The sequence below is a fragment of the Schistocerca piceifrons genome, chromosome 7 (assembly GCF_021461385.2).
Source record: "Schistocerca piceifrons isolate TAMUIC-IGC-003096 chromosome 7, iqSchPice1.1, whole genome shotgun sequence".
Classification (NCBI taxonomy): domain Eukaryota; kingdom Metazoa; phylum Arthropoda; class Insecta; order Orthoptera; family Acrididae; genus Schistocerca; species Schistocerca piceifrons.
In genome coordinates this window covers 332,735,181-332,749,497 of record NC_060144.1, presented here as the reverse complement: position 1 = coordinate 332,749,497, position 14,317 = coordinate 332,735,181, and the positions used below count along the sequence as shown (strand labels likewise).

Sequence of the window (14,317 nt, the reverse complement as noted above, 5' to 3'; positions counted from 1 at the left end):
AACATCGGGGAGAGGCTACAACCCTGTCTTACTCCCTTCCCAACAACTGCTTCCCTTTCATGTCCCTCGACTCTTATAACTGCCATCTGGTTTCTGTACAAATTGTAAATAGCCTTTCATCCCTGTATTTTACCCCTGCCACCTTTAGAATTTGAAAGAGAGTATTCCAGTCAACATTGTCAAAAGCTTTCTCTAAGTCTACAAATGCTAGAAACTTAGGTTTGCCTTTCCTTAATCTTTCTTCTAAGGTCGGTATTGCCTCACGTGTTCCAGTGTTTCTACGGAATCCAAACTGATCTTCCCCGAGGTTGGCTTCTACTAGTTTTTCCATTCGTCTGTAAAGAATTCGTGTTAGTATTTTGCAGCTGTGACTTATTAAGCTGATAGTTCGGTAATTTTCACATCTGTCAACACCTGCTTTCTTTGGGATTGGAATTATTATATTCTTCTTGAAGTCTGAGGGTATTTCGCCTGTTTCATACATCTTGCTCACCAGATGGTAGAGTTTTGTCAGGACTGGCTCTCCCACGGCCGTCAGTAGTTCCAATGGAATATTGTCTACTCCGGGGGCCTTGTTTCGACTCAGGTCTTTCAGTGCTCTGTCAAACTCTTCACGCAGTATCGTATCTCCCATTTCATCTTCATCTACATCCTCTTCCATTTCCATAATATTGTCCTCAAGTACATCGTCCTTGTATAAACCCTCTATATACTCCTTCCACCTTTCTGCTTTCCCTTCTTTGCTTAGAACTGGGTTTCCATCTGAGCTCTTGATATTCATACAAGTGGTTCTCTTCTTTCCAAAGGTCTCTTTAATTTTCCTGTAGGCGGTATCTATCTTACCCCTAGTGAGATAGGCATCTACATCCTTACATTTGTCCTCTAGCCATCTCTGCTTAGCCATTTTGCACTTCCTGTCGATCTCATTTTTGAGACGTTTGTATTCCTTTTTGCCTGTTTCACTTACTGCATTTTTATATTTTCTCCTTTCATCAATTAAATTCAATATTTCTTCTGTTACCCAAGGATTTCTACTAGCCCTCGTCTTTTTACCTACTTGATCCTCTGCTGCCTTCACTACTTCATCCCTCAAAGCTACCCATTCTTCTTCTACTGTATTTATTTCCCCCATTCCTGTCAATTGCTCCCTTATGCTCTCCCTGAATCTCTGTACAACCTCTGGTTCTTTTAGTTTATCCAGGTCCCATCTCCTTAAATTTCCACCTTTTTGCAGTTTCTTCAGTTTTAATCTACAGTTCATAACCAATAGATTGTGGTCAGAGTCCACATCTGCCCCTGGAAATGTCTTACAATTTAAAACCTGGTTCCTAAATCTCTGTCTTACCATTATATAATCTATCTGATACCTTTTAGTATCTCCAGGGTTCTTCCATGTATACAACCTTCTTTCATGATTCTTAAACCAAGTGTTGGTTATGATTATGTTGTGCTCTGTGCAAAATTCTACCAGGCGGCTTCCTCTTTCATTTCTGTCCCCCAATCCATATTCACCTACTATGTTTCCTTCTCTTCCTTTTCCTACACTCGAATTCCAGTCACCCATGACTATTAAATTTTCGTCTCCCTTCACAATCTGAATAATTTCTTTTATTTCATCATACATTTCTTCAATTTCTTCGTCATCTGCAGAGCTAGTTGGCATATAAACTTGTACTACTGTAGTAGGTGTGGGCTTCGTATCTATCTTGGCCACAATAATGCGTTCACTATGCTGTTTGTAGTAGCTTACCCGCATTCCTATTTTCCTATTCATTATTAAACCTACTCCTGCATTACCCCTATTTGATTTTGTGTTTATAGCCCTGTAGTCACCTGACCAGAAGTCTTGTTCCTCCTGCCACCGAACTTCACTAATTCCCACTATATCTAACTTCAACCTATCCATTTCCCTTTTTAAATTTTCTAACCTACCTGCCCGATTAAGGGATCTGACATTCCACGCTCCGATCCGTAGAACGCCAGTTTTCTTTCTCCTGATAACGACATCCTCTTGAGCAGTCCCCGCCCGGAGATCCAAATGGGGGACTATTTTACCTCCGGAATATTTTACCCAAGAGGACGCCATCATCATGTAATCATACAGTAAAGCTGCATGCCCTCGGGAAAAATTATGGCTGTAGTTTCCCCTTGCTTTCAGCCGTTCGCAGTACCAGCACAGCAAGGCCGTTTTGGTTATTGTTACAAGGCCAGATCAGTCAATCATCCAGACTGTTGCCCTTGCAACTACTGAAAAGGCTGCTGCCCCTCTTCAGGAACCACACGTTTGTCTGGCCTCTCAACAGATACCCCTCCGTTGTGGTTGCACCTACGGTACGGCAATCTGTATCGCTGAGGCACGCAAGCCTCCCCACCAACGGCAAGGTCCATGGTTCATGGGGGGGAAATACATTATATTTCCCTGAATTAATCTTTCACTTGGTACTGGGGCAAGTAAAGTAACAAAATTTCCAAATAGCTGAAAACTTTATCCTTGAATGGAATTTGAAACTATAACTATGCCTTTCAACCCCCACATGCCTCTTAGTGAATGATCTATCACAACATGATAGAAAGTCTGACTCAAAGCTTAAAGCATGCAATACTTTTAACAACCTTGGATACCATGATGGACTAGCATCCTTGAGAGAAAGGAGATGGTGGTAAATGACAGTGACAATTCAGTTCACAGTTTTAAACTGTTGGGTAGTTTCAAAATTCTATATTTGTAAACAACTGCTACAGAAAAGTATTAGAACCACGTAGTAAATGAAACAATGTGGAGAAAATAATCAAAAAATAAGAACTTTCGAGTTGTCACTCAGCCAGCAGCCCAGTGTTTCAACAATCATTGTGAAAATTGCTGTTTTTATATCTGCATACACACTTAAGCGAAATTTTTCACCAAGTCCTTTCATGAATAAATATCTTTCACATCATTTCCAATTTCATATCATTTCCAATCATGCAAACTTCTAATTTATTATCAAGACTTCATGATCTGTTCTTCAAAAGCAAATTACTGGTGTCCGCTTGGACGGAAGACCTGTGCCAATTGTCCTATGGGCTGCTATGGACTATCTTGAGCTGTTGTATCCAGCATCAAAACAGCAAACACATTTTGTATTCAAATCTTGTCTGCTAAATGCAGAGTGGAAAAAACCAAACTTATCAGAGAACACTGAGTGGATCATTTATCCTAGCACTGCTTTTTCCAAACTATTCTCAAATCAGGTAAGTGCAAATGGAAGCTTCCAGAGTAGAAGGAGCATAAAACCATGACTAACAAACAACTGAAACACGTTTTCTGGTTTCCCAAGAAAATTAACACTATTTCCTACAGTAAGATACATTTACATATGGAGAACACTGGTAGGAAGAATGAAATTCAGATTGTCTGCATCCAATTGTTAATTATCATGAAGGTCTCCCTATGCTCTTGAATAGCTACTGTTGTCAATCGGCCCTACTATCAAACTGAAAGTTCTTTAGTGACACCTAGGAAACAATTTTGTGTGACTACTTTCATTCAGTGGTACTGATACTATTGTAAGAAGCTGACCACATCTTTTGAGGCAATAATTTACCCACTCAGAAAGATAAAAGTGTCCAAGATAAGTTTGACAAACACAAAGATGAAACAATATTTCTTTTGCAACCATCAGGAGTGTCATATTTTAATATTATATATGTATTCTGGTCTGTACATGTAAAACCATAAAAAGATGTATTATTCTTCTCACAGAAATGGAATTGTTCTTTTGTGGAAAATTGTATCAAATGATGTAAAACACCACTAAAAATTTTAAGCTTTGTCAGACAGAAAGTGGCCTGTTGTCATGAGAAATCACACTGTACACCGTTCTGTAGTAGCCTCGGCCATCACACACCACAAGCAGCTGAGCAGAAAGTTAATGTTCAGTTTGTTGGCATTGGGTAGGTCTCACGGCAGCAGAATTCTGCATAGTAAGGTTGGTTTTCACTCCAATATAGAGATAATAATTACTCTTGTCTGTTCTCCCACTAATCGCCTTTCTCTGCAAAGTACTATCATTAGGCCAGCCCTCTAGTAACTATAACTTACATCATAATATTCACAGAAAACTCCTGACATCAACAGGAAGTCTCAAGCCCTGTGGTTAGCCCAGCTAGCTGCTAAGAACAGACTGTAAATGCAAGAACTCTTCTGTAGTACGGGTTAAGGGATAACTGCTCCACGAGTTCCAGAATGTGAAAAACGATGAACCCCCTGACAACCAGGTTGGAAATATTTTACAGGACACTGATCATGGTCATTAAATTCAACTTCAGAAGGCTCAGAAACAAAACATTACAATACAGTCAATAAAGACAATGATGAAAATAAAATTGCACGAACGCAAAATGAGAACAATGTTTAAAGATGCACTCACATATTTGAATTGTTTGTTTGTCTTGACCACACACACACACACACACACACACACACACACACACACACACACACACACACCCACCACACCGGTCACTGAAAGAGGGCATGAAATTGGTACATTTTTAATATGCCAATGTCAAATTTGCCGACACCTTGGTACACTGAACCGTACTAAAGACTACTGGGTCTGGAGACATCTTCTGTGTGATGTATCACTGAAACTGCATATTTTTGTAGCAAGCAAGTTACTTATGAAAATTACCAAATATGGCATGTTAGCTTTCCAAGTACTTGAATCAACATGGCGGCTGCTGGTCCCCTTCTGTCAGCTGATCACAGCACAGATCACTGTGTTGTCACAAATGTCTGCCAGGATGATATATTACTTGTACAAGCTGTACAAATATTTTGAAAGATAATTAATCAGAATTCAGTTTTTATGCCTTTACTTCTGTAACATTGAGCCAAAGGAAATGTAACTGTGATTCTTCTTGCATCAACATAATTAACATCATAAAAGAGAAGTTTACTCATTACAGATATCATAGAACCCAGTAGCTGTCTGTTAAATGAAATATAACTATAGCTAGCTGATGTGTATATAATGTATCATTGAATATCACATACACATTAACTCATGAAACAATGAAAGGAATGGATACTACAGTCACTTATATTTGAGACTGAATGAAATAGTCACTGAAAACAGAAAAACAATTATAATTGCTCGTCAGTTAGGAATGGTAAAACTATAGAAATACAAAGTGAAAATAGTGAGATGACATTAGACAAAATGCAATGGAGTCACTGCCTGTATAAAATACTAGTTAGACAATTGGTGTTCAGCAGAATTCTTCGAGACTCTAGGAATGTCTTCCTGCCGTTTGGGGGCTGTGACTGTCTGACAGGAGCTAACCAAACAGCTTCCATGTTGATTTAGATGTTGACAAAGCTAACGCCCCATATTTGGTGGTTTTCATACTTATGTTTGTGTATTACAAAAATACGTAGTTTCGGTGATACACCATATTAAATATATCTCCAAATTGAGTCATTTTTAGTAAAATTTGCTGTGCTGAAGTGTAGGGAAATGTAAAATTGGTGCTTTAACATGGTAGTGAATATTTCACCAAATGACTTTTTGATACATGACAAAAACTTTGTAGTGATTATTTGTACCTACAAAATTCATAGGATACTTTGTACCAATCTATTTCATGCCCACTGAAGGTGGCCTGTGGCCAATATAAGTCACAAATTTAATAAAATATATGTGGTCCAAACAAACATAATTAAATTACATAAGGCGTTTCACAGTTCCTATGTGGACTGCAGGGGCTGTAAAGAGGACTTGTAGATAAAGTTTTGCTAAGGAATGCAATATCCTGAAATGTAATCTATGGATGTAAAATAAGTTCGAAGATTAGATCACTTTAAAATCTCCGGCTTCACAATGTGGTATGTAATGGTAATGCTGTGCAATGCAAATATTGAGAATGTTTTCCACATCACCTCAGTCTGTCATATAGAATTTTTGTCCAACTACAGCAATGACTGTGAGAAACTGGAACATTGACTACACTACTCTACGGGCACATGCCAGGATATGTGTGTGTGTGTGTGTGTGTGTGTGTGTGTGTGTGTGTGTGTGTGTGTGTGTGTGCGCGCGCACATGCGCATACAAACGTACACTGAATGTGCCTCAAACACTCCTCATGCAATGAATAGCGAGGTCACCATGAGAAGCGCATCCTTTAGACCACACATCTAAGAGCTCATTATCTCCGCTCTATTCATACTGTAAGAGGGAAATTTGAAAGTGATGTGATATTAAAACTTATTTTATAAACTAATGGTACATTTGTAGATGTGGGTTCCTCATTAAAAATTTATCTATTAAGTCTCATCTACAGCATATTACAATTTCTTCCTTGGCAAGTCAATGGATTTGTGTTTTGTTACTTCTTTGTTATGGGCTGTGAAAATATAAATTGTCAAAACTGAAATGTGGTATGGCATTAACCCTTAAGTGTAAGTGATGATGATGTTTGGGTTTGTGGGGTGCGCAACTGCACGGTCATCAGTGCCCGTACAAAGTCCCAATTTGTACACAGTCCAGTTTTTACACAAACCAATCTAGCCACTGTCACAAATGATGATGATGTTGAAATGATGAGGACAACACAAACACCCAACACCCAGTCCCCAGGCAGAGAAAATCCCCAACCTCGCCAGGAATCGAACCCGGGACCCTGTGATCCAGAGGCAGCAATGCTAGCCACTAGACCACGAGCTGCTGACTTAAGTATAAGTGAAATAAAAATGAGACCAATGGAGAAAAGGTAAGTAAACTGTTTATTATTTCAAAAGCAACCATCATAAATGTTTGTACATTTATCCCCCTGTGAAACGAGATGGTCAATGTCTTTGTGGAAATGCGTTTTGGTTGCCTATGGAAGCATCATTGTATACAGCCATGCACCCCTTTGTCGAAAACAGATTGACAGCTGTGAATGTCTTTCTTCAGGGCCCAAAAAAATGGAAATCACATGGAGAGAGATCATGACTGTATAAAGAATGTGTAAGAGCTTTCCAGCGAGACTTCTGTAGTGTACTCAAAAAACCTTGGCAACATGTGAGCAGGAAATATCCTGTAACAGAATGATGCCGTCTGTCACAACATTCTTGGGAGTTTGGACCTGATAATGTGTTTCAATTAATATACAGCAGTACATGGACATTTTGCAAAGTCACAATCTGTCCAAATGCCCAGGAATATTGATGGACAGCTTCATTCTGTTGCATGATAATGCCTCCTGCATGTTGCCAAGGTTGTTTCAACTGTGTTTCAGAATGTTCACTAGGAAGCCCATATATGTCCTCCATACCATTCCCATCTCTCCAAGTCCCATTTCCACAGTTTCGCAGCCCTGACGAAAGACACTGTCAGCTGTCGATTTGCTTCAGATGAAAGGGTCGATGCCTGGGCACAATCATGGTTCTGTACACAACCTCCAACATTTTTCCATAAAGGCACTGACTGTTCTGTCTCATGGTGGGATAAAAGTATTAATAGTTATGGTGATAACTTCTGAAATAAAAAAGAGTTTACTTACTTTTTTTCCCCATTTGTCTCATTTTCATTTGATGGCCACTAACACTGAACCATCTCTCAGCCTGCTATTATTCTTTTGTCTCTTGATATTCCGCACACACCTGTGAAGTGAAGTGTTTTAGTGATCATGACACTATTCGGAGCATGAAACTGAACGAGATGAAGTGACATCTGATGGTGATGGAGAAGCTTCCTTCTACAGAAGGAGCAGATGTTTTTAATGAGAAAACAAGAGCCACCACCCAACATAAGGTGAAGGCAACATAACATTGCCTCACAGCTGTCTGGACTGCAACAAATGATGAAAAGAATCTGGGAAACCCTGCTGTTTTGGAGGCCTGAAATCTGTTCTTTACACAGATATTCTATAAGAAATCATTCCATGAACAAATCTGAAAATATCTAAGGACACAAGCCACAGGACAGCGATATGCATATAAACTGAACTTCTGAAGTCAAAATGTGAAAATGCCGGCCGAGGCGGCGACTTTGTCTCGAAACAGAAGTCGCCGTGGCGGCGGGCTACGTCGGCAGTGAGTTCCTTACCAGCCTCTCGTCGGCGGCCGCCTTGAGGTCGGGGTCCCTGGCGGCGTGCAGGTCGGCGGCCGTCTTGAGCAGCGGGTGCTGCTGCGCCGCTGCCGCCGCCGCCGCCGCCGCGGACAGCGGCCCCGCGCCCGCCGCCGCCGCCGCCGCCGCAGTCGCCGCCTGCGCCGCCGCCGACGCAGCGCCGGGGCCCAGGCCGCCGCCGAACGCCAGCAGGCCCCCGGGGCCCATGGCGGCGGGCAGCGCCGGGTGCGGGCCCATCGGCAGCGCCGCCGGGCCGTGCGGCAGCTGCTGCGCGTGGAGCTGCTGCTGCGGGAACAGCACGGGCCCTCAGCCCGGCCACCAACTCTGCGCACGCCACGGCTGCCTCACACTCTCCCAGCTAAAGGGTCTCCTCATCCGACGGGGACAACCCTACTCTCACACATATGCCTACGCTTCCGCGGCCAGAGTCACTTGGAGTTTTCTCGGTATGGCACTGCGCCATATTGTAAAATAACTGTCACTGAATAAAACCGACGTTTCGACAGAGGCGTAGTTGCAGGGGAGAGGGATTACGAAGTAGGGCGCTTTTGCACTGGGTACTATGCGAGTTGTAAGAACATAATTTATTTTTGTTGTCGATCTGGAGAGGAGCTGAATTTATGAATTAAAATTTGTACGAGGGCCGAGTTTGGTACCCATGTCTCCTGCTCACTAGGTAGATGCGATAGCCACTACACCACTGTGGTTGCCCTCCCTAACACAAACTTCAGTTCACGCCTTCAATGCATTTTTTCCTTCTTAAATCGTCAGCATTGCCGAGGTTCTCCGACAATGGAATAGCACCCCAGCTTTGTACATAATGGGGAATCTGCCTGTACCTCAGACACTCTATTTGCCCACCTGCTCCCGTAAATGTCAGGAATGAAACGACAAAAAATAAATATGATGGAATTACATTTTCCTGAAGACATATGAATCTCAACTTTACCTTCGATGAGGCTAGAAGCTGAAGTGGAGGTGCTATGCCAAAATCGGAGAGCCTCAGAAATATTTACTATTTAAGAAAGTAAAACGGGCTGAAGCCGTGAATTGACGTTTGTGTTAGGGACGACACTGGACTAGGGTGGTCCGTACAGCTGTGGTGGCCTCAATGCCACGATCACGTTGTGCTTCGCGCATGTGCCTAGTAGGCAGGAGACCCGCCTTCAAGTCCCAGCCTTCGCACAAATTTTAATTAATTACTTCCATCTTCTATCCTTACTGATGATGAAGCTGAGACTCATACGTCTCCAGATAAATGTAATTCCATCATATTTATTTTTGTCGTTTCATTCCTGACACTTACGGGAGAAGGTGGGCAAATAGAGAGCTTATGGACTGTGCCTGGCCCTTTTGCGTGGAAATGTGCATTTTACCGCCAAAATGGCGTAAAGACCAAAATTATTCTCATACAATACTTGAGACAATAATCTCAATGATATTATTTTAATATGTATTTTTTTAACAAGCTTCTCAGTCACTATGTTCTAGGATTTGGTTGAGCTCTGAAGATTTTCGTGCTCGTTACACAGCGTAACAAAATTGAAGGGTAAAGTCTTTGAAATCCCTTCATTTTCTCCCATTGCGACGCACACATTCGTAATTTGGCTCGAAGGCACCTACAATCTTCCTCTGTAATGACGCAAAAGTGCGGCAAGCTACGACATCACCCTCTGCCTCCGAGACGCTTGAAACAGCAAGGTTTCGACACGCGCATAAAGACAGCCCGAGCTCAGACGTTCATCTGATGTGAACGGCGGGTTCGTCACATTGGCTCAAAATTTCGCCACAGTTACATCCAATGTTCAAAAAATGGCTCTGAGCACTCTGTAGAAAGACACCCATCCATCGATCCCTACCCGTTGGCGAGACAGGCAACCCCCTCAACGCTAGCACCTGCTACCTGCATGTAAAATCTGAAACATGTTCAAAGGGTTGCCTATCCCACCGGCGGTTAGTGTTTGGTGGACGGGTGTCTCCCTAAGGAGACTTTTTAATGCGCCCAACAAAAGCGCGCCAACTGCACGAAGGTTGTTGCTTTGCCATTTTATTCACGCGTATGTCCATGTAGCACCTCCCATGCGCACGCCACACAGTGCGCGAAAAATGAGGGATGAGAAAACAAGCTTTCCTGCTTCGTATCACGTTCGAATTTCGTCGAATGGTTTTTAACGGCCGCTAGTAGTTCCACTCTCCATACCAAAACAAAAACTGCACTCACGCCGCATTCCAAAGGGATGAGATCACGTTCAATGGAGTTGCAGCCTAATGATGTCCTTAGAGAAGCGTTGAATTGTCCGAGGGCGGGTTATTAGTGTCAAATTTTGTCGAGATCGTGGTTCTGTTGCACATAATACAGTAAACTCGTTTTCGACTTCGAAATGTGTAAAAATGAACGCCGCAAGAGAAGGGGTGGTTTCATGTCACCACTGTATGCCACCTCCTAAGGCCTTCTCATGTCGAGTCTGAGCAGCGATGTGTTCGGAATGTTTTCCTCGGGTACCCATAATAAAACAGCGTGATTCCAATGTTGGGCGTCGTGGTTTTGTCCTCCATCGCAGAGATGTCAAGAGGAGAGGCAAAATGTGGACATTTTATGCCAATGTATCATCATTAACCGCCCTTACACGAATTTCTGAGCTAAGCCATTTTTTTCCATGTGTCGAAGCCTTGCCGTTTCAAGTGTGTGACGTCCCAGGGCGCCACGCTTTTGCATCATTACAGAGGAAGCTTCGGCACTGGTGGCTGAACCGCACAATAATCCTGTCTTCGGTGTGGGGCTGCGGTGGCGTGAGTGGGCTGCTGTAGCCTGTTGTAAACCACTGAGGGCTACGGCGGGGACGTAGCCTCTCCGTCGTTTCTAGGTCCCCGGTTCCATATAATACAATACAACAATCGTGAACAAAAAATTGAGGTTGTGACTGAAGGAGATATCTGATTTATGGTTCCCCGGAGTCAAAAAAGTGTTTTTCTGCAAAATATGTAGCTGAATACATTTACCAATATCAGTACGTTAAAGAACAATTTTTTTCAAGGTAATGTTACCTAGCCGGTCGTATGTGTTTACAATAAAGACATAGCTGTTACGTTTGTTAAATTATGTTTTTCAAATCTGAAACTATTTTAAGAATTATCTTACGTCCACTATGAACCAAGTGCCTAGTTCGTCAAAATTGTTAACCGAAAATAATGTCGCTAAATGTATCGGTTTGATGACGCACTTTCAATATTTGCAGCAGAAGAAATTAGAAGGAAGATATTCTAAGCCACATATTAAAGCCACCAATCGCTAAAAAGATCTTTGGTTTTGGGTGTGCTTCATTAATAATCAAATAAACCGTGTTATTTGTAAAAGCGCGTTTTACTGATTTGTTCCCATTCAAAAAAAAAGCTGTTTAAAAATGGTTAACATCATATTTTACTTACTTAACCACTTGTATCAAAAACTGCTTCCACTCAAAACATTATTTTATGTTTCTGTGGGGTGTCAAACTACACAGCTGCGCCACTGCGTTACGGGCACGGTTGCGTTCGCATTCCACTGAGCCTATTGGTGTACTTCATTGTCCGACGTATATTGTTTTTCATCGTGACTCCTCTACTGAGTTAAGATAAAGTCACAATTTAAAACAAACCCGGTAATATTACTAGGTTTATTGGTCTCCTGTGAGCGAAAATTGAAAGTGTATTGGATTACATTTTAATTGACCTCGGCAACAAAATACACTACTGGCCATTAAAATTGCTGCACCAAGAAGAAATGCAGATGATAAACGGGTATTCACTGGACAAATATATTATACTAGAACTGACATGTGGTTACATTTCCACGCAATTTGGGTGCTTAGATCCTGAGAAATCAGTACCCAGAACAACCACCTCTGGCCGTAATAACGGCCTTGATACGCCTGGGCGTTGAGTCAAACAGAGCTTGGATGGCGTGTACAGGTACAGCTGCCTATGCAGCTTCAACACGTATTGTGACGAGCCAGTTGCTCGGCCACCATTGACCAGACGTTTCCAATTGGTGAGAGATCTGGAGAATGTACTGGCCAGGGCAGCAGTCGAACATTTTCCGTATCCAGAAAGGCTCGCACAGGACCTGCAACATGCGGTCGTGCATTATCCTGCTGAGATGTAGGGTTTCGCAGGGATCGAATGAAGGGTAGAGCAACGGGTCGCAACACATCTGAAATGTAACGTCCACTGTTCAACGTGCCGTCAATGCGAACAAGAGGTGACCGAGACGTGTAACCAATGGCACCCCATACCATCACGCCGGGTGATACGCCAGTATGGCGATGACGAATACACGCTTCCAATGTGCGTTCACCGCGATGTCGCCAAACACGGATGCGACCATCATGATGCTGTAAACAGAACCTGGATTCATCCGAAAAAATGACGTTTTGCCATTCTTGCACCAATGTTCGTCGTTGAGTACATCATCGCGGGCGCTCCTGTCTGTGGTGCAGCGTCAAGGGGAACCGCAGCCATGGTCTCCGAGCTGATAGTCCATGCTGCTGCAAACGTTGTAGAACTGTTCGTGCAGATGGTTGTTGTCTTGCAAACGTCCCCATCTGTTGACTCAGGGATCGAGACGTGGCTGCACGATCCGTTACAGCCATGCGGATAAGATGCCTGTCATCTCGACTGCTAGTGATACGAGGCCGTTGGCATCCAGCACGGCGTTCCGTATTACCCTCCTGAACCCGCCGATTCCATATTCTGCTAACAGTCATTGGATCTCGATTAACGCGAGCAGGAATGTCGCGATACGATAAACCGCAATCACGATAGGCTACAATCCGACCTTTATCAAAGTCGGAAACGTGATGGTACGTATTTCTCCTCCTTACACGAGGCGTCACAACAACGTTTCACCAGGCAACGCTGGTCAACTGCTGTTTGTGTATGAGAAATCGGTTGGAAACGTTCCTCATGTCAGCACGTTGTAGGTGTCGCTACCGGCGCCAACCTTGTGTGAATGCTCTGAAAAGCTAATCATTTGCAAATTACAGCATCTTCTTCCTGTCGGTTACATTTCGCGTCTGTGGCACGTCATCTTCGTGGTGCAGCAATTTTAATGGCCGGTAGTGTATATCAGCAGAACGAGAAGGAGACCACCGCAAGCGCGACCGAAATGCTAGTTTTATTCAGTGACCATTATATTAAAATATAAGGAGGCACCATACGCAGGAAATTTGTATGTAACTAAGTCCTACTATCGTCATTCAATGAACACTTGTCACGTCACAACGCCTCATTGGTTTTGGAATCTCCTTACATTCGAAATTATCTTCTGTACATGTTGGTTAAGCGACCTATGGTACCCTTTTTTAACGTTCCTGATAACATGCAATATTCACTTTTATGCGTGGTTTGAACTTTTTGCAGCCATTGTCAGAACAGTCTAGATAAACAGGGAGCTAAACTTACTATTTGTACATCAAACTGTGAAAAATGGAAATAGTGCTATACGACACATAAAGGTTTCAGTATAAAAATATTAGACTAAAAGTGTCCAATAATATTTAAATGGCATCTTCGCAACCACTAAAAACAGCGCATATATTTTACCTGCGGGTTTACCTTTCACTAATTTAAAACATCGTCAGCGGAATATTTTTGTCCGATTTCAGCTCACATCTGGAAGTGACGTCTGCGTCTACATTTTACAGATATTCCATTTGGAATTGGTATTTTTGGCCAACACACTCGTTTAGCCGTGAGAAAGTTAACAAGTGGCGCAGTACTTTGTTGTATTTCACATTAAGATATGTGTAGTGCTTCAAGCCAACGAGATATTAGGCCAAACGCATGAATACCTGCAAAATCGTCCTTGTAGACCACACTTACAGATGTAAGCGGAAATCAGACAACATGCATGCCGCTAATGTTGTATTAATTCAGTATAATTTAAGGCGTTTAGTAAAAAAATAAGCATTTTTTTAGTAGTTGCAATCACGGATACTAATAATAAATATAAAGCAACTATGGACACAGTGGCAATACAAATGAAGATTTAAATGAAAGATGCAACTAAAATACATTAAAATCGCCATCTGTATCAAACGCGCTGTTGTCGATATTGTTACATACACAACTATCTGTAATCTTTGCAAAAACAGACATAATGTCTGAGGGGATACCGCAATCACTGGTTATACAATGTTTCTAATAATCCGTCTTGATCGCAAAAATGTTTATTCACATGACTGGTT

The 14,317-nt window shown here is 42.3% G+C and overlaps 1 protein-coding gene across 1 annotated transcript in view; it reads right to left on the bottom strand.

Moving 5' to 3' along the window:
• Positions 1 to 14,317, bottom strand: part of LOC124804704 (protein groucho) — a 721,164-nt gene that overhangs the window by 79,358 nt on the left and 627,489 nt on the right. The window contains exon 8 of the mRNA XM_047264963.1: positions 8,073 to 8,378. Within this exon, the coding sequence (XP_047120919.1) occupies positions 8,073 to 8,378 (306 nt within the window). The remainder of the gene's footprint in view (positions 1 to 8,072; positions 8,379 to 14,317) is intronic.